The following is a 20,733-nucleotide window of genomic DNA, read 5'->3' on the forward strand; positions in this document are numbered from 1 at the left end:
GGTCCACGTTTGTTACTGTAAAGGCTATATATATATATATATATATAGCCACATTACTTTATTGAATAATGTAGAGAAACATTAACAATGTAGTCCATGCTGTTTTTGTTCTCCCATTTATATTCATTATATTTGAGTGTATTATGGGTGTGTTTTACTATTTTTATGAAACAAAAGCAAGAAGGAACAAATATGTTCCAACATCGTTCAACGACCCAATGTAATTCTCCATTGACAAAACACGGCAATGGCATAACCATCACATATGAAAATAGACCAACAGCTGACGTAATCACACTCCAAGAGTTTATCTTCATAGAATAAATGAATGACTTTTGCCAATCTTCCTCGTGTTTGGGGTTTCTTGATATACCCACAATCTTGTAATCATCCATCATAGGATCAAATACAAACCCAAAATTTATACATCCATACTATGCCTAGGAACCGTTAGTTTGCGTCCAATTGAAGGGTTCCATAATGTAATACCTTTAGTTTTCTCATATATACATATAATTCCATTACATGAACCAACAATATTGCACTTGCTACAAGGAAACGTGTGGGATTTTAGGCCCGTGTAGCTTTCTTCTCGAAATAACTTAGATGAAACAGTAACAAGGTTATTGCTTTGGTAGTGAACGCGTAGTCTAGCAATGACCTGTTTTGGAGTTTGAACTGATCTAAGAGCGTGCATTCAGATGAAATTGGAGATCGTAATATGAGAACACCATGATTTGGAGAGAGATCTGTATTGGATGAGGGATTTGGGTGGTAATCTTCCAAATATTTCATCAATCAAATCTTCGTATAAATAATATGAAGTTGTTTGATTCTGAAAAAAAACAAAGTTGTTTTATGCATGTAAGTCATAAACACGTCTTATTATATCATGATTTAAACGACGAGCAACCAAGAGACGTCACATCGTGAATTTTCCCTAATACTTTTCTTTTTTTTTGGTAAAGGGTTACCCCGGTAAATTTTATTAATGAATAAAAGAAAGATCACAGTACAAAACTGGAGCAACAGGACAGGCCCTGCGCTACAAACAAACAACCAGCTACAAGAAAAAAAACAAACTCATAGCAAACACAAAAGACGACACAACAAACTCAAAGCTGCCAAGTCGTCTTCATCCTCTCAACTTTAGCCGAATTCTTGAACTTGATGGACATTAGTTTCAAACGAACCGTGCTAAAAACATCTTCAAAGAGTTTAACTTTTGAATGGTGAAACTTTTTAAATAATCTATTGTTTCTTTCCTGCCATATAGCATAAACCACAGCTCCAAAAACAAGCTTTGCGACAACCATGTTAACCGTATTCCTTCCAGCCGTAGGCATCAGGTAGTTGCACACCACTTTCCAGTTCGAAACCATGGGCAAACAAGTAAAAGCGACAGCCTTTTTCCACACCTTGTTCGCATAGATGCATTCAGAGAATAAATGATCGTGAGAATCATGGCGTAACTTACATAGGGGGCAAAACAATGGCACATTATGAATCTCCCAACTCTTTAGTTTATCTTGAGTCTTAAGTCTTTCCCCCATCAAAATCCACAGAAGAAATGCATGTTTCGAAACACATTGCGAGTACCAGACAATACGAAACCAATTGACACATATAGATCTCGGTCTAATTGAATCCCAAACTTGGTTCACAGAGAATTTACGTGGAACATTGTCTAAGCCGAGCCAAGTAATATCATCAGGAAGTGAGGTAGTTTGTGGCATGCTAAGCTCTCTCTATTGTGGGTATTTCGAGTACCATGAAGATGGCCATAACCAATTCGACCCACTAGATAGCTCCGTCACCTTTTTGTTCAACCCCATATCGTGGATATCATTAGAATCAATAATTTTATCTAACCGACCCAACTTGCACCAATTATCAAACCATGCAGAGGTGGTGTTTCCATTTCCAACTTGATGGAAGAAAAACTCTTTAATAACGGGACGAATACGCAACAATTTTCTCCAGCTCCAACTAGCATTTGCATTGATTGAAACCTCCCAAAAATGTTTATTTGTCAAGCGGTAAGTATGGATCCATTTGACCCATAATGTTTGTTTATGCGCAAGAATACGCCATATATGAGATGTCATGAGAGCAATGTTCCAATATTTCAACCGCTTGATACCTAAACCACCTTCGTCTTTAGGTTTGCACAAATCATCCCATTTAACTTTAGCCTTACCTCTTTTCATCTCACCTTGACACCATAAAAAACCACGAAGAGTTTTCTCGATTTCTTTAATGGTAGCATCCGGGAGAATGAAAACAGAACACCAATAAATTTGCATGGAAGTAAGAACAGATATAATAAGTTGGAGGCGACCAGCAAACAAAAAGAATTTATTTTTCTAATCATCAACCTTGTGCTTAACTCTATCAACCAAGACTTTGCAATCCCGATACATTGGACGAGATGAAACAAGAGGAACACCGAGATAACGAATAGGCAGTTTCCCCTCATCAAAAGGTAAAATCTCTAAAATGCGAGATTTCATCAGATTGGATACATTAGAAAAGAAAGCCGTACTTTTAGGGAGACTAGGGACCAAACCTGAACACCGTTTAAATTTCTCCAACGAATCACGGATGACCGAAATCGAGACAAGATCAACACGGGAGAATAAGAATAAATCATCAGCAAAACAAAGATTTATAATCTCCAATTTATCACATTTTAGATGGTATCAGAACCCCTTTGATCGACGAATATTCCTCTTGAGCATTAGAGAGAGGACTTCCATAACAAGAGTGAAAAGATACGGCGATAAGGGATCTCCTTGGCGCAGACCTCGTTTTCCTTGAAAGAAGCCATGTAACTCTCCATTTATATTAATGGAATAAGAAGTTGACGAAACACACTTCATAATCCAATCTACCATCTTAACCGGAAAGCCAAAACAAATAAGAATGACATTAAGAAATTCCCAATCCACAGTGTCATACGCCTTTTGAATATCAACCTTAAATGCACATCTGGGAGTGCCTCTGTTAAGATGATAGTTCCTCATCAACTATTGAGTAAGCAAGATGTTATCTGAAATCGTGCGCCCCAGAATAAACGCAGATCAATTTATTTTAACAATGTCATCCAGAGACGATTTAATTCGAGAAACAATAATCTTGATAATGCATTTGTAAATTACATTACAACATGCAATCGGCCTATAATCCATCACCTTACTAGGAGTTTGCACTTTTGGAAGAAGAGATAAAATTGTGCAATTAATCTCTTTCAACAATTGACCCGTTAAGAAGAATTCCTGAACACCCTTAATAACATCCGGGCCAATAACATCCCATGATTTTTTTAAGAACGCAGTTGTGTACCCATCCGGGCCTGGAGATTTAGAGTCCCCAATATCAAAAAATAGCATCACGAACCTCATTAGCCGAAACATGACGAGTCATATCAGCTGCTCTGTGCTCATTAATTTGACACTGAAACAGACTACCAGGGGTGTCAATTTCCTCACATAATGTAGCTTTACCAAGGAAATCTTTGTAATGATTAACAAAAACTTGTTGAACCGCCTGACCTTCAAAAAATACCCCATTCGAGTCAACAATAGTGTGGATTTGGCTTCAATTAATACGACCTTTAATCACTTTATGAAAATAACTAGAATTATTGTCACCCACTCTCAACCATTCAATATTTGATTTTTGTTTCAAAAAACTCTCCGATAATGCTAAAAACCAACATATATATTATAGCATTATCCTTCAAGAAAGACAAGCTTTTAGTTACAGTTGTTCTATTTACAAGTTATATTCGTTTAAATAATAAAAGGTGAAGACAAAAGACAGATTCGGCGAATTGAAGACGCAAATTGAAATGTCCCGTTCATATTAATTATAAACGTTCCATAATAATTGATTTCGTCGCGAGGTTTTGACCTCTATATGAGACTTTTTCAAAGACTGCATTCATTTTTATAACAACCATAACCTTTATTTTATCGATAAAGGTTTAAAAAGCATTACATAGATTATCAAATAATAATAATCAAAAATATACCGTTTACACACGACCATTACATAATGGTTTACAATAAAAATATATTACATCAAAGTAAGTTTCTTGAATGCAGTTTTTACACAATATCATACAAGCATGGACTCCAAATCTTGTCCTTATTTTAGTATGCAATATCGGAAGCTCTTAATAATCACCTGAGAATAAACATGCTTAAAACGTCAACAAAAATGTTGGTGAGTTATAGGTTTAACCTATATATTATCAAATCATAATAATAGACCACAAGATTTCTCATTTTTCATAAATATCATTACACTCGCAAGTGCATAAAAATCATTCATATGTTGAACACCTGGTAACCGACGTTAACTTAATGCATAGAATATCCCCAAAACAGAACCTCTCGTCTGTATAATAATCTCGAAGTACTAAACCATCCATAACCTGAATGGGGGTTGTTAAGCCCAATAGATCTATCTTTAGAATTCGCGTCAATTAGGGGCCATTTCCCTAATTCTTAGGCTACTAGACTTGAAGGGCGATATTCGGTTTAATAATCCAACCATAGAATGTAGTTTCGCATACTTGTGTCTATTTTGTAAAACATTTATAAAACTGCATGTATTCTCATCCCAAAAATATTAGATTTTAAAAATGGGACTATAACTCATTTTTACAGATTTTTACTTCGTCGGGAAGTAAGACTTGGCCACTGGTCGATTCACAAACCTATAACAAATATGTACGTATATATCAAAGTATGATCGAAATATATTCATAACACTTTTTATTACGTTTTAATGATTTAAGTGTATTAAGTCAGCTGTCCTCGTTAGTAACCTACAACTAGTTGTCCATAGTTTGATGTACAGAAATAAATCGATATATATTTTCTTAAATCAATCCACGACCCAGTGTATACACGTCTCAGGCTAGATCACAACTCAAAGTATATATATTTTTGGAATCAACCTCAACCCTGTATAGCTAACTCCAACATTACTGCATATAGAGTGTCTATGGTTGTTCCAAATAATATATATACATGGGTCGATATGATATGTCAAAACATTTGCATACGTGTCTATGGTATCCCAAGATTACATAATATATTAGAATATATGTATAATACAATATAAGTTAGCTAGGATATGATTGATATAGATTTGTTACCAATTTTCACGTAGCTATAACAAGCAAAATTATCCAATCTTGTTTTACCCATAACTTCTTCGTTTTAAATCCGTTTTGAGTAAATCAAATTGCTATGGTTTCATATTAAACTTAAGTTTATGAATCTAAATAGAAAAAGTATAAGTTTATAGTTGAAATACAGGTTATATGTCATTTACTAAAGAGGTAGTCATTTCCGTCGAAAGAACGACATCTTGATGACTATTTTGAAAAACATACTTCCACTTTGAGTTTAACCATGATTTTTGGATATAGTTTCATGTTCATAAAAAAAAATCATTTTCCCAGAAGAACAACTTTTAAATCAAAGTTTGTCATAGTTTTTAATTAACTAACCCAAAACAGCCCGCGGTGTTACTACGACAGCGTATGTCCGGTTTTACGGTGTTCATCGTGTTTCCAGGTTTTAAATCATTAAGTTAGCATATCATATAGATATAGAACATGTGTTTAGTTGATTTTAAAAGTCAAGTTAGAAGAAATAACTTCTGTTTGGGAACAAGTTTAGAATTAACTAAACTATGTTATAGTGATTACAAGTTTAAACCTTCGAATAAGATAGCTTTATATGTATGAATCGAATGATGTTATGAACATCATTACTACCTCAAGTTTTGTGGATAAACTTACTGGAAAAGAGAAAAATGGATCTAGCTTCAAAGGATCCTTGGATGGCTTAAAAGTTCTTGAAGCAGAATCATGACACGAAAACAAGTTCAAGTAAGGTTTCCACTCGAAATAAGATTGTTATAGTAATAGAAATTGAATCAAAGTTTGAATATGAGCATTACCTTGAATTAGAAAGATATCTTACTGTAAATAAGAAAGATTTCTTGAAATTGGATGATCACTTGAAATGAATTTGCAAGATTGGAAGTAAGCTAGCAAGATTTCTTGAAGTGTTCTTGAATGGTTGTTTTTATGATGATTAAAGCTTGTAATTGAAGCTAAAAGATGGTGAAAATACTTGGAGATGATCAAGTATGATGTTAGGAGTATTTTTAGAGAGAATTTGTAGTGTAAGTATGAGAAAATGGAATGAAAAAATGGGGTGAAATCATAAAAACGAAATTACTTGTTATAAAGAAGAAAAAAAAGATCCTTAAGTTTGTTTTTATCTCATTAGTCATACAAGTTGTTAAATAATGGTTCCACATGGTTTTGACTCTAAGATGGCTGCTAAGAATGAATGATTAAAGGTGTATATACTAATAGTAAATACATCTAGAAGCTGTGTATTGTACGAGTATAAATACGGGTGTACACGGGTAGAATTGTTGATGGAAACGAATGAGAATGTAATTTTGAGCATTTTTGCTAAGTAGAAATACTTTGATATATGTCTTGAAGTCTTTCAAAAGTGTATTAATACATCTTAATACACTACATGTATATACATTTTAACTGAGTCGTTAAGTCACCGTTAGTCATTACATGTAAGTGTTGTTTTAAGACCTTTAAGTTAACGATCTTGATAAATGTAATTAATCCATTATTATTATACTTAAATGAGATGTTAAATTATTACATTATCATGATATTATAATGTATGAATATATCTTAATATGATATATATACATTAAAATGTCGTTACAACGATAATCGTTACATATATGCCTCGTTTCAAAATTCTTAAGTTAGTAATCTTGTTTTACATATGTAGTTCATTGTTAACACACTTAATGATATACTTAATTATCATTTTATCATGTTAAACATAGTGTATCAATATCTTAATATGATTCATATGTATTTAGTAAGACGTTGTTATAACGATAATCGTTATATATATCGTTTCGAGTTTCTTAATTCAATAAACTCATTTTTATGTATATCACTCATTGTTAATTTACTTAGTGAGATATTTACTTATCATAATCTCATGTTAACCATATATATATATCCATATATATATATCATCATGTAGTTTTTACAAATTTTTAACGTTCGTGAATTATCGGTCAACTTGGGTGGTCAATTGTCTATATGAAACACATTTCAAATAATCAAGTCTTAACAAGTTTGATTGCTTAATATGTTAGAAACATTTAATCATACAAATATAGTTTTCATTTAATATATAACATGGAAAAGTTCGGGTCACTACAGTACCTACCCGTTAATTAAATTTCTTCTCGAAATTTTAAGCAGTTGGAGGTGTTGACGCATCTTCTGGAAATAGGTGCGGGTATTTCTTATTCATCTGATCTTCACGCTCCCAGGTAAACTCGGGTCCTCTACGGGCATTTCATCGAACCTTAACAATTGGTATCTTGTTTTTCTTAAGTCTTTTAACCTCACGATCCATTATTTCGACGGGTTCTTCAATAAATTGAAGTTTTTCGTTGATTTGGATTTCGTCTAACGGAATAGTGAGATCTTCTTTAGCAAAACACTTTTTCAGATTCGAGACATGAAAAGTGTTATGTACAGCCGCAATTTGTTGAGGTAACTCCAGTTGGTAAGCTACTGGTCCGACACGATCTATAATCTTGAATGGTCCAATGTACCTTGGATTTAGTTTCTCCCGTTTACCAAATCGAACAACGCCTTTCCAAGGCGAAACCTTAAGCATGACCATCTCTCCAATCTCAAATTCTATATCTTTTCTTTTACTGTCCACATAGCTCTTTTGTCGACTCTGGGCGGTTTTCAATCGTTGTTGAATTTGGATAATTTTCTCGGTAATTTCTTGTATTATCTCCGGACCTGTAATCTGCCTATCCCCCACTTCACTCCAACATATTGGAGACCTGCACTTTCTACCATAAAGTGCCTCAAACGGCGCCATCTCAATACTCGAATGATAACTGTTGTTGTAGGAAAATTCTGCTAACGGTAGGTGTCGATCCCAACTGTTTCCGAAACCGATAACACATGCTCGTAGCATGTATTCAAGGGTCTGTATCTGAAAGGACCCGTTCATATACATTATAAAAGATTCACAATAGTTGATTACATCGCAAGGTATTTGACCTCTATATGATGCGTTTTACAAACATTGCATTCGTTTTTAAAAGACAAACTTTCTTTACATCTAAAATTGACGGCATGCATACCATTTCATATTACATCCAACTATAATTGGCTTAATATTAATCTTGATGAACTCAACGACTCGAATGCAACGTCTTTCAAAGTATGTCATGAATGACTCCAAGTAATATCCTTAAAATGAGCTAATGCACAGCGGAAGATTTCTTTAATACGTGAGAATAAACATGCTTTAAAGTGTCAACCAAAAGGTTGGTGAGTTTATTAGTTTATCATAATCAATCATTTTCGTAATAGTAATAGACCACAAGATTTCACATACATAAACGTTTTAATAAAAATATTCTAAGTGGTTGAGCACTTGGTAACCATACTTAACATTTAATCAACGTCGCATATTCACTTTATTATGAAATCTCACTACACTGTACCAAGTGTAGTCACTGAAACGAAGTACTGTGCAACCGTTGAATACTGGTCGTCCAGTCCGGTTGGGGTTGTCAGGTCCGATAGATCTATCAACAGGATTCGCGTTTACAATACCGCATGTAAATGGTAGTTACCAAGCTATTATGGAAAAATATGCAAAGTGGTACAACTCAACGTAGAATATGTTTTTAGTACTTGTGTCCATTTTGTAAAACAGTTATAAAACAGTGCATGTATTCTCAGCCCAAAAATATATATAAAAAGGGAGTAATGAAACTCACAATACTGTATTTCGTAGCAATTATGTATATGACGGCACTAAACAAGTGCAGGGTTTGTCTCGGATTCACGAACCTATATTAAGTATATATATTTATATATTGGTCAATATCTGTCTAACAATTTAGGTCAAGTCGTAGTGTATCACAATCCTAATGCTCGAGACCGACATGCAAAAGTCAACAAAAGTCAACTTGACCCAAAATGACTTCCAAAATCTATACATGTTTATTATATAACTTATATATAGTCGTTTTATCTATTTAAATATATTTATCAGATCTTATTATACTAAATAATACAAGTCATTTATTAATAAATACAAATTTATATTTAAATTCATATATATGATAAAAATATACTTTTATATATCTCAAGTAATAAAATTTATAAAATTCACTTAATATCATAAAAATATAGTGGTATGTATTATTAATGTAATTATGTTACGTGTGGTAAAAATATCTTTGTACGCATATTTATTTGATAAAATAATATTGATAATAATAATAATGATAAAAATAATAAAATGATAGTTTCAATAAAAATATTAATTTTTAGTAATAAAGATAATTTTAGTAATAACATCAACTGATAACAATTATAATAATCGTTTTAATAATAATATTAAAATTAATAATAATTCAGCTTACCATATCTTTTAATCCGTTCATCGAACCCACACGATTTCTAAATGAAAAATTATTAATTTTTCTTTAGCTTTTCAACGACATGCATATCATATACCTTATCTCAGTAGCATATGTATCAAATTCGTAATTTATCATAAACTATTTAACGACGAAAGTAAGCATACAAACATGCATAATCATCTATACTCGAGCACTAGTCAGGGATACACTATTAATATATAAAAGATAAGATATGAATGCTCACGTATCAATATTGTGATTCAATATTGCAGGAAAGTACGTAGACGCAACGAAAATGATAAACGTTAGGTTGACCTCACGAGCAATACCCTCGAACAATACCCATAACCTCCATAGCTATAACCCATAATTTCCTTAGCTCTATCCCGTTTGAAAACTTATTTTGAAATCGTTTGAATATAACTACGTCGTAGTATTTTATGTATACTAATAATATCTTGAAATAATACTAAGTAAATATATATATATATACGTAATTCGATTGAGAGAGTTTAGAGAAATATATTTTCAAGTTTCTATGAAATAATGAAACCTATTGAATTCTATTTATAATAGATTTTTGAATTATTAAAGTGAATTATTAAAGTATGAATTATTAAAGTGAATTATTAAAGTATGAATTATTAAAGTGAATTATTAAAGTATGAATTATTAAAGTGAATTATTAAAGTATGAATTATTAAAGTGAATTATTAAAGTTAAAGTAAAGTAAAAGTAAAGTAAAAGTAAAGTAAAGGTAAAGTTAAAGTATAGTAAAAGTATAAAACTATGTACGTATAATACGCGTATAAATATATTTAATATTAATTTAAATCGTTATATCATAAAACATTTTAGAAAAGTAGAATTATATATATATTCATAATAGGTTTTAAGTTTTTAAATTACAGTCTGTTGGTGAAGCATGGGATAAAGTCCAAAGGTTTAATAAACGTATGAAATCATCTTAATGAAAAATGTCGAGTTACTTAACTTGTCGATATCCAACATCTAAGTTATTTACACTCCACGTTTTTACTTATAGATCACTTTACCATTTTCCGAATATTGTCAAAAAGAATAGATTTCTTAAATCACAGTGGACCTCATAACATTGGCCCGTAATCATATCATAATGTATCTGATAATTCAATCATTTGATATTATCTCTTAATTCTGTCAATAAATATATCGAAATAAATACGTTCATGTAAAGTATCATATATCTAATACTTTGTTAATGTTTTCAGTTAATATTATATATTATATATACATATCTATATACACATAATTGTTCGTGAATCGTCGAACAAGGTCAAAGGGTAATTGATTACATGAATGTAGTTCCAAACTTTTTGAGGTTCAACATTACAAATTCTGCTTATCGTGTCGGAAACATATAAAGGTTAGGTTTAAATTTGGTCGGAAATTTCCGGGTCGTCACAGTACCTACCCGTTAAAGAAATTTCGTCCCGAAATTTGATCGAGGTCGTCATGGCTAACCATAAAAATGTTTTCATGACGGATATGTGTTGATAGATAGGATTTTATTACCATAGAGTAATATGGATAAAATGATCCGATTACTCGAAGCGTATGAGTGAAGCTATCACAAAATAATGGAATGAGGAAAATAAGTTTCGTCATAATTTTTGACGTAGTCATGGTTGAATTCCGGAATTCAAGGGATTCAAAAAAAAAAAATCTTGGAAATCTATAAGATCTGTTTCTTTGAGATTTAAGAAAATTAGGATCTCTTTAATTAAATGCGATGATCTATCCCGATTACTACGTCTGATATTTCCCTTATATATTTACCTTTTCCATTCCATTAGTTTTTACCACTTCTATACTCAATTCCAATTTCAAAAGATTGCGAAAATGCTTAATCCAGTTCTAATCCTTGTCCTTATCCTTACTATCGCAACAATCATTCTCCTTTTCCAACTTCCACCGGAGGAATCTGTTTTCTTCTACTTCGCCCTTGGGGTTATAGTGTTTTTAATTCTCCCGTGTCTTTATGTTGCGATAAACATTGATATACACGGTTTGTAATTTATGTGTTGTTATTGGACTTTATATTCTCCCTTACATTTCGGAGTTTCATACTTTTGTTATCTCTTCCTGGCTTTAAGTCAAGCGAATAATGGTCCAGAATTAGTAGGTATGAAGTTTTGGATGAACATAGTTAATGTTCTAAGAAGGACATCGTAATGGTACGATCTTGATTTGGCAAATTACCAGAATATTCGAAAAGATAGAACTATCAAGAAGATATGTTCTTAATATGTTTGAAGATTTGGTAGAATGTAAGAGTCGTGTAAATGGCACATGATGACATGTTCTGTGAATCATCACGTTCCATTAGAAACTCAGCATGAATTACTGTAATATAATCACGTTGATCAAGTGTCATTATATTATACTAACTCATGCTTCAGTTCCTAACACTACTGCAAAACATTCATATTTGAATTTTTTTTCTTCAGAATTTAGAAACCAACACAGTTTCTTTTATGTTGCAGATATTATGGAGAGATAAATGATCTCAGATAAGAATAGTTATGAAAATATCTCCAGAAATATGGAGAATATGTATAATGAGAGATACGAAGATATCTTATAATATTTAAGATAAGATGATGATGAAGAATAAGGTCCGCAAAGGTTTAGAGTCAGGAGCAAGGTATTCGTTAATGACTTCGTTAGAAACAGAATCATCAAGATTCTTTAAATACAGACTTTGGTCCTTGTATTTGTCCTTGGTCTCCTTCACGGTCTGCTCAATCCATTGTTCAGTACCAACTCTTCTCTTTTTCTGGGCTTTACCAACACATTATTCTTTGTCATCAAACTTTTGACTGTTAACATCGTTTACAGTTTCTGCTGCTTCATTAGCATTTCGAGAACTAATTCACAGTTTGAGATGTTTTTCAGAAACTTCACATTCGAAGTGTGTAAGTTTAGGAGATAGACATTATATGTATATATAACTATTGAAGTAGAAACGCTGCGAGATTTCAAAATACTGATTGCTGATTTTCAGTAATTGGTATGGCAATTCTTGTTGCAAGATGCGGATGAGTAAGAGATGGAGTTTCAATGAATAAGTATAGTGACTTTTCGGAGAGGTTTAAGTCGAAGGTTAATGAAGTTGTTGATAAGTTTACTGCTAATGTGGTGCGATATGAAAGGTTCCCCAGTAACGATGGTGAAAGGGCAGCGTATCTATCGAAGTTATAATAATATTAGTTTTACTGAAAAGTCAAAGTTGACTTGTTGGAGCTGTGACAAAACTGGCTACTTTGAAAAGAATCGTAAGGTTGTTTTTGCAAATAAATGCTAAAGAATTCAATGCGGGTACGTGTTAAACTATGACTTTGAGTTCGAGAGTTTTTCAGGTACAAGACTTCGGGTAATGTGTGATTGGATCATCATCTCGATTGTTCCTTATTTGAAGTGTCTTCCGAAATTTCGAAGCGTTTTAAATGCAGCTTGTCATTGTCAATATCCAAAGGATAAATTCGTCATAAATCTCGATTGATTCACGTATCCTTTTGAGTGTTACAATTAAAAGTGATGTTCTATCACAGTTTTGAAGTCAAAGTATAGCTTTGAAAAAAATGTAAGGATCTAAGAGTGATGGTTTTGCTTATATCTCGAGTTGCATTCTGAGATTTCAAAAATCAGAATAGGTTATTGAATTTGAATGAGTATGGTTATTTTGATTTCTTATAAAAGAAGGTATACTGTTGTGAAAATAGGGAGTATAGTTGATGATTTACTGAATTAGAATCAAAGAATGTAATATATTAATTGTGCATTTATATATCTCTCGGGTATTACCTACCCGTTAAAAAAAATGTCACAAATAATATTTTGAACAAGAATTTTTCATTACAGTCTTTATGAAAATATATGTATGTATATTTTCTTCAGATGTAATACAGATTTAATGAGTTAATATCATATTAAGCTCATTTGATTTTCGGCTTGGATTAGTAAAAATAATCTCTAAAACATTAGAGATTACATAATCTTCGCGGAGTATTTTGCTAATGTAATCTATACTTCAATATTTATTCTTATAGATATTTCCTTAGTGAATTATGCTGATGCTTATAGAACTCTTGCTAACTTCACAAGATACGAATGTTGTTTTCCAGTAAGTTTCGAGTACATTGAAGATGAAAGTGTAAAATCAAACATGTTATTGAATGATACACTTGGTTTATTATGAAACCGAATTCATTTAATTGAATCAAAGATTGTAGTTACAATGGTTAGGTTGTTAACGAAGGATGTACATCATAGCATATTAGTAATATGAATTTAACTGAGTAGTATCTACCCTTTTTCAATTCATATTCAATAGTTTAGTACGAAAGATTTTTATAGTTTCAGCATTCATATATATAAAATATATATATATATAATTTCTTCAGAAGAATGAGTTAATACTTCATAACTCGTTGATACAAAATACTCGTTGTTGATCAATGATGACGTCCACGGCGATTCTTGAACTGACGGAACTTGTGATGTTATAGGTGCTGCTAGGGCTGATGATGCTGACAGTACTGATGGTGATGGTGGTGCTGACGATATTGTTGATGCTGATGATACTGCCGATAACTGCTGGTGATGCTGCTGAAGCTTGTGGTATTGAGGCTTGCGATGTGGATGTTACTAGCGGTATTGGTTATGCTGCTGGTGCTGCTGATGGTGTTTGTAATCCTTGCACCATGTGTTCCAAAGCCACTACTCGGGCGCGAAGTTCATTAATTTCTGCTAGTACACCGGGATAATTGGCGGTTGGAACGAGCGGATGAATAAGATTCGCAATATGGGATAGTATATAATCATGACGAGATACTCTAGCAATGAGTGAGAAAATGGTGTCTCGAACAGGTTCGCCGGTAAGTGCTTCAGGTTCATCGCCAAGAGGGCAATGTGGTGGATGGAAGGGATCACCTTCTTCTTATCTCCAATGGTTGAGTTGACTACGGACCCATCCCCAATTCATCCAAAATAGATGATGGGAAATTGGTTGATCCATTCCGGTGATGCTACTTTCGGAGCTCAGGTAGATATCCATATCGGAATAGCTGTCGGAATCCGAGGAATTCGAACTGGTTGAGGGATCCATCTCGTAGGATCAGGGAAAGAAATTTTGGTATGAAATAGATTATAGAATTTAGATTTGGTATTCTTCAATTACATAATTTACATATGTATATATAATACCAAAATTCCGTAAATTACGGAGAATCTTTGAAAAGATGTCAGTCAAAGTTCACAGTAATAGATGTGCTAAGATAAGAATCCGTCTATACACTATTATGCAATAAATGCAGGAAAACGCGTCTAGACTTAAGATGATAAGAAGGTAATTTCCTAAGGATGATAAGTAGATGATTTTCGACTAGAATTGATAAGTAAACTTTTTGACATGCAGACACGGTCGAAGTCCAAACTTACTAATGCATCTTAACAACTATCAGTTAGACACACTAATGCAAGACCTGGTTCGCTAAGACCACCTCTCTGATACCAACTGAAAGGACCCGTTCATATACATTATAAACGATTCACAATAGTTGATTACATCGCGAGGTATTTGACCTCTATATGATACGTTTTACAAACATTGCATTCGTTTTTAAAAGACAAACTTTCTTTACATCTAAAATTGACGGCATGCATACCATTTCATATTACATCCAACTATAATTGACTTAATATTAATCTTGATGAACTCAACGACTCGAATGCAACGTCTTTCAAAGTATGTCATGAATGACTCCAACTAATATCCTTAAAATGAGCTAATGCACAGCGGAAGATTTCTTTAATACCTGAGAATAAACATGCTTTAAAGTGTCAACCAAAAGGTTGGTGAGTTCATTAGTTTATCATAATCAATCATTTCCGTAATAGTAATAGACCAGAAGATTTCATATACATAAACATTTTAATAAAAATATTCTAAGTGGTTGAGCACTTGGTAACCATACTTAACATTTAATCAACGTCGCATATTCCCTTTATTATGAAATCTCACTACACTGTACCAAGTGTAGTCACTAAAACGAAGTACTGTGCAACCGTTGAATACTGGTCATCCAGTCCGGTTGGGGTTGTCAGGCCCGATAGATCTATCAACTGGATTCGCGTTTACAATACCGCATGTAAATGGTAGTTACCAAGCTATTAGGGAAAAATATGCAAAGTGGTACAACTCAACGTAGAATATGTTTTTAGTACTTGTGTCCATTTAGTAAAACAGTTATAAAACAGTGCATGTATTCTCATCCCAAAAATATATATAAAAAGGGAGTAATGAAACTCACAATACTGTATTTCGTAGCAATTATGTATATGACAGCACTGAACAAGTGCAGGGTTTGTCTCGGATTCACGAACCTATATTAAGTATATATATTTATATATTGGTCAATATCTGTCTAACAATTTAGGTCAAGTCGTAGTGTATCACAATCCTAATGCTCGAGACCGACATGTAAAAGTCAACAAAAGTCACTTGACCCAAAATGACTTTCAAAATCTATACATGTTTATTATATAACTTATATATAGTCGTTTTATCTATTTAAATATATTTATCAGATCTTATTATACTAAATAATACAAGTCATTTATTAATAAATATAAATTTATATTTAAATTCATATATGATAAAAATATACTTTTATATATCTCAAGTAATAAAATTTATAAAATTCACTTAATATCATAAAAATATAGTGGTATGTATTATTAATGTAATTATGTTACGTGTGGTAAAAATATCTTTGTACGCATATTTATTTGATAAAATAATATTGATAATAATAATAATGATAAAAATAATAAAATGATAGTTTCAATAAAAATATTAATTTTTAGTAATAAAGATAATTTTAGTAATAACATCAACTGATAACAATTATAATAATCGTTTTAATAATAATATTAAAATTAATAATAATTCAGTTTACCATATCTTTTAATCCGTTCATCGAACCCACACGATTTCTAAATGAAAAATTATTAATTTTTCTTTAGCTTTTCAACGACATGCATATCATATACCTTATCTCAGTAGCATATGTATCAAATTCGTAATTTATCATAAACTATTTAACGACGAAACTAAGCATACAAACATGCATAATCATCTATATTCGAGCACTAGTCAGGGATACACTATTAATATATAAAAGATAAGATATGAATGCTCACGTATCAATATTGTGATTCAATATTGCAGGAAAGTACGTAGACGCAACGAAAATGATAAACGTTAGGTTGACCTCACGAGCAATACCCTCGAACAATACCCATAACCTCCATAGCTATAACCCATAATTTCCTTAGCTCTATCCCGTTTGAAAACTTATTTTGAAATCGTCTGAATATAACTCCGTCGTAGTATTTTATGTATACTAATAATATCTTGAAAAAATACTAAGTAAATATATATATGTAATTCGATTGAGAGAGTTTAGAGAAATATATTTTCAAGTTTCTATGAAATAATGAAACCTATTGAATTCTATTTATAATAGATTTTTGAATTATTAAAGTGAATTATTAAAGTGAATTATTAAAGTATGAATTATTAAAGTGAATTATTAAAGTATGAATTATTAAAGTGAATTATTAAAGTGAATTATTAAAGTATGAATTATTAAAGTGAATTATTAAAGTTAAAGTAAAGTAAAAGTAAGTAAAGGTAAAGTTAAAGTACAGTAAAAGTATAAAACTATGTACGTATAATACGCGTATAAATATATTTAATATTAATTTAAATCGTTATATCATAAAACATTTTAGAAAAGTAGAATTATATATATTCATAATAGGTTTCAAGTTTTTAAATTACAGTCTGTTGGTGAAGCATGGGATAAAGTCCAAAGGTTTAATAAACGTATGAAATCATCTTAATGAAAAATGTCGAGTTACTTAACTTGTCGATATCCAACATCTAAGTTATTTACACTCCACGTTTTTACTTATAGATCACTTTACCATTTTCCGAATATTGTCAAAAAGAATAGATTTCTTAAATCACAGTGGACCTCATAACATTGGCTCGTAATCATATCATAATGTATCTGATAATTCAATCATTTGATATTATCTCTTAATTCTGTCAATAAATATATCGAAACAAATACGTTCATGTAAAGTATCATATATCTAATACTTTGTTAATGTTTTCAGTTAATATTATATATTATATATACATATCTATATACACATAATTATACGTGAATCGTCGAACACGGTCAAAGGGTAATTGATTACATGAATGTAGTTCCAAACTTTTTGAGATTCAACATTACAAATTCTGCTTATCGTGTCGGAAACATATAAAGGTTAGGTTTAAATTTGGTCGGAAATTTCCGGGTCATCACAGTATCGTCCTTTCACTCTGCCCATCAGTTTGTGGATGATAAGCAGTACTCATGTCTAGACGAGTCCCCAATGCTTGTTACAGTGTCTGCCAAAACCTTGAAACAAATCTGCCATCCCTATCAGAGATTATAGAGACTGGTATTCCGTGTCTGGAGACAACTTCCTTCAAGTATAGAAGTGCTAACTTCTCCATTTTGTCATCTTCTCTCATTGGCAGGAAGTGTGCTGACTTGGTGAGACGATCGACTATTACCCAAATAGTATCATAACCACTTGCAGTCCTTGGCAATTTAGTAATGAAATCCATGGTAATATTTTCCCATTTCCATTCTAGGATTTCAGGTTGTTGGAGTAGACCTGATAGTTTCTAATGTTCAGCTTTGACCTTTGAACACGTCAAACATTCTCCTACATATTTAGCAATATCGGCTTTCATACTCGTCCATCAAAAGTGCTTCTTGAGATCTTTGTACATTTTTCCTGCTCCGGAATGTATTGAGTATCTGGTTTTATGTGCTTCCTTAAGTACCATTTCTCTCACATCTCCAAACTTTGGTACCCAAATTCTATCATCCCTATATCGGGTTCCGTCTTCCCGAATTTTAAGATGTTTATCCAATCCTTTGGGTATCTCATTCTTCAACTTTCCTTCTTTTACAACCCCCTATTGCGCCTCCTTTATTTGAGTAGTTAGGTTAGTACGAATAATTATGTTCATAGCTTTTACCCGTATAGGTTCTCTGTCCTTTCTACTCAAAGCGTCGGCTACCACATTCGCCTTCCCCGGGTGGTAACGAATCTCAAAGTCGTACTCATTTAATAATTCAATCCACGTATGCTACCTCATGTTTAGTTGTTTCTGATCAAATATATGTTGGAGACTTTTGTGGTCGGTATATATAATACTTTTAACCCCATATAAGTAATGCCTCCAAGTCTTTAATGCAAAAACAACAGCGCCCAATTCCAAATCGTGAGTCGTATAATTTTGCTCGTAAATCTTTAATTGTCTAGACGCATAAGCAATTACTTTTGTTCGTTGCATTAATACATAACCGAGACCTTTCTTTGAGGCGTCACAATATATCACAAAATCATCATTCCCTTCAGGCAATGACAATATAGGTGCCATAGTTAACTTTTTCTTCAACAATTGGAACGCTTCCTCCTGTTCATCCTTCCATTCAAATTTCTTTCCTTTATGCGTTAATGCAGTCAACGGTTTTGCTATTTTGGAAAAATCTTGGATGAATCTTCTGTAGTAACCAGTCAATCCTAAAAATTGACGTATATGCTTCGGAGTTTTCGGGGTTTCTCAGTTTACAACGGTTTCAATCTTTGCCGGATCAACCTGAATACCTTCTTTGCTCATAACATGTCCGAGGAATTGAACTTCTTTCAACCAAAATGCACACTTTGAAAACTTAGCGTACAGTTTTTCTTTCCTCAACAATTCCAGTACTTTCCTCAAATGTTCTTCATGCTCTTGATCATTCTTTGAGTAAATAAGTATGTCATCGATGAAGACAATGTCAAACTTGTCGAGATATGGTACACACACTATGTTCATGAGGACCATGAACACAGCTGGTGCGTTAGTCAAACCAAATGGCATAACCATAAACTTGTAATGACCGTATCGCGTCTTGAAAGCAGTCTTCGGAATATCATCCTCCTTTACCCGCATTTGATGATATCCGAAACGTAAATCGATCTTCGAATAAACCGACGAGCCTTGTAGTTGATCAAATAAGTCGCCGATTCTCGGTAGTGGGTAACGGTTCTTGATGGTAAGTTTGTTCAACTCTCGGTAGTCGATATACAACCTGAATGTACCATCCTTCTTTTTGACAAACAAAACAGGAGCTTCCCATGGTGATGTACTTGGTCGTATGAAATCACGCTCTAGAAGTTCTTGTAATTGGCTTTGAAGTTCCTTCATTTCGCTGGGTGCGAGTTTGTAAGGAGCACGAGCTATTGGTGCAGCTCCCGGTACAAGATCTATTTGAAATTCAACGGATCGGTGTGGAGGTAATCCCGGTAATTCTTTCGGAAATACATCGGGAAATTCTTTTGCGACGGGATCATCATTGATGCTCTTTTATTCAGTTTGTACTTTCTCGACGTGTGCTAGAACAGCATAGAAACCCTTTCTTATTAGCTTTTGCGCCTTGAAATTACTAATAAGATTTAGCTTCGCGTTGCTCTTTTCTCCGTACACCATTAAGGATTTTCCTTCATCTCGTACAATACGAATTGCATTTTTGTAATATACGATCTCTGCTTTCACCTCTTTCAACTAGTCCATGTCGATTATCACATCAAAACTCCCTAACTCTACTGGTATCAAATCAATCTTAAACGTTTCGCTACCCAGTTTAATTTCTCGATTCCGACATATATTATCTGCTGCAATTAATTTACCGTTTGCTAATTCTAGTATAAACTTATTATCCAAAGGCATCAATGGACAACTTTATTTAGCACAGAAATCCTTACTCATATAGCTTCTATCCGCACCCGAATCAAATAAAACATAAGCAGATGTATTGTCAATAAGAAACGTACCCGTAACAAGCTCCGGGTCTTCCTGAGCTTCAACCGCATTAATGTTGAAGACTCTTCCTCGGCCTTGCCCATTATTATCCCCCTGATTTGGACACATATTTTTGTAATGGCCCTTCTTCCCGCATCTGAAACAGGTAATGTCGGCATAACTTGTTCAGGCATTATTTGTTCCCTTAGCCATTGATCTGTAGATTT

At 32.8% G+C, this 20,733-nt stretch overlaps 3 protein-coding genes across 3 annotated transcripts in view; all 3 read right to left on the reverse strand.

Annotated features, from left to right (window-relative positions):
- Positions 1-1,115: 1,115 nt before the first annotated feature.
- On the reverse strand, positions 1,116-1,736 carry LOC139871426 (uncharacterized). Its single transcript, XM_071859139.1, has one exon. The coding sequence runs from the start codon at positions 1,734-1,736 to the stop codon at positions 1,116-1,118; it is 621 nt and encodes a 206-aa protein (XP_071715240.1).
- A 12-nt stretch (positions 1,737-1,748) lies between these two features.
- On the reverse strand, positions 1,749-2,306 carry LOC139871427 (uncharacterized mitochondrial protein AtMg00310-like). Its single transcript, XM_071859140.1, has one exon. It carries the CDS (start codon positions 2,304-2,306, stop codon positions 1,749-1,751), a length of 558 nt encoding a protein of 185 aa, XP_071715241.1.
- A 60-nt stretch (positions 2,307-2,366) lies between these two features.
- The window catches only part of LOC139871428 (uncharacterized), a 40,541-nt gene continuing 22,174 nt past the window's right edge, over positions 2,367-20,733 (reverse strand). Inside the window, exons 3-6 of the mRNA XM_071859142.1 lie at positions 3,471-3,554; positions 3,162-3,355; positions 2,895-3,029; positions 2,367-2,675 (exon numbers count right to left, since the gene is read on the reverse strand). Coding sequence (XP_071715243.1) covers positions 2,367-2,675; positions 2,895-3,029; positions 3,162-3,355; positions 3,471-3,554 — 722 coding nt within the window. The remainder of the gene's footprint in view (positions 2,676-2,894; positions 3,030-3,161; positions 3,356-3,470; positions 3,555-20,733) is intronic.

This window comes from Rutidosis leptorrhynchoides, chromosome 10 (assembly GCF_046630445.1).
Source record: "Rutidosis leptorrhynchoides isolate AG116_Rl617_1_P2 chromosome 10, CSIRO_AGI_Rlap_v1, whole genome shotgun sequence".
Classification (NCBI taxonomy): domain Eukaryota; kingdom Viridiplantae; phylum Streptophyta; class Magnoliopsida; order Asterales; family Asteraceae; genus Rutidosis; species Rutidosis leptorrhynchoides.

Excerpts from the sequence above, each read along its gene's own strand:
- LOC139871426 (XM_071859139.1), bottom strand. The coding sequence starts at position 1,736 with ATGCCACAAACTACCTCACTTCCTGATGATATTACTTGGCTCGGCTTA.
- LOC139871427 (XM_071859140.1), bottom strand. The coding sequence starts at position 2,306 with ATGCAAATTTATTGGTGTTCTGTTTTCATTCTCCCGGATGCTACCATT.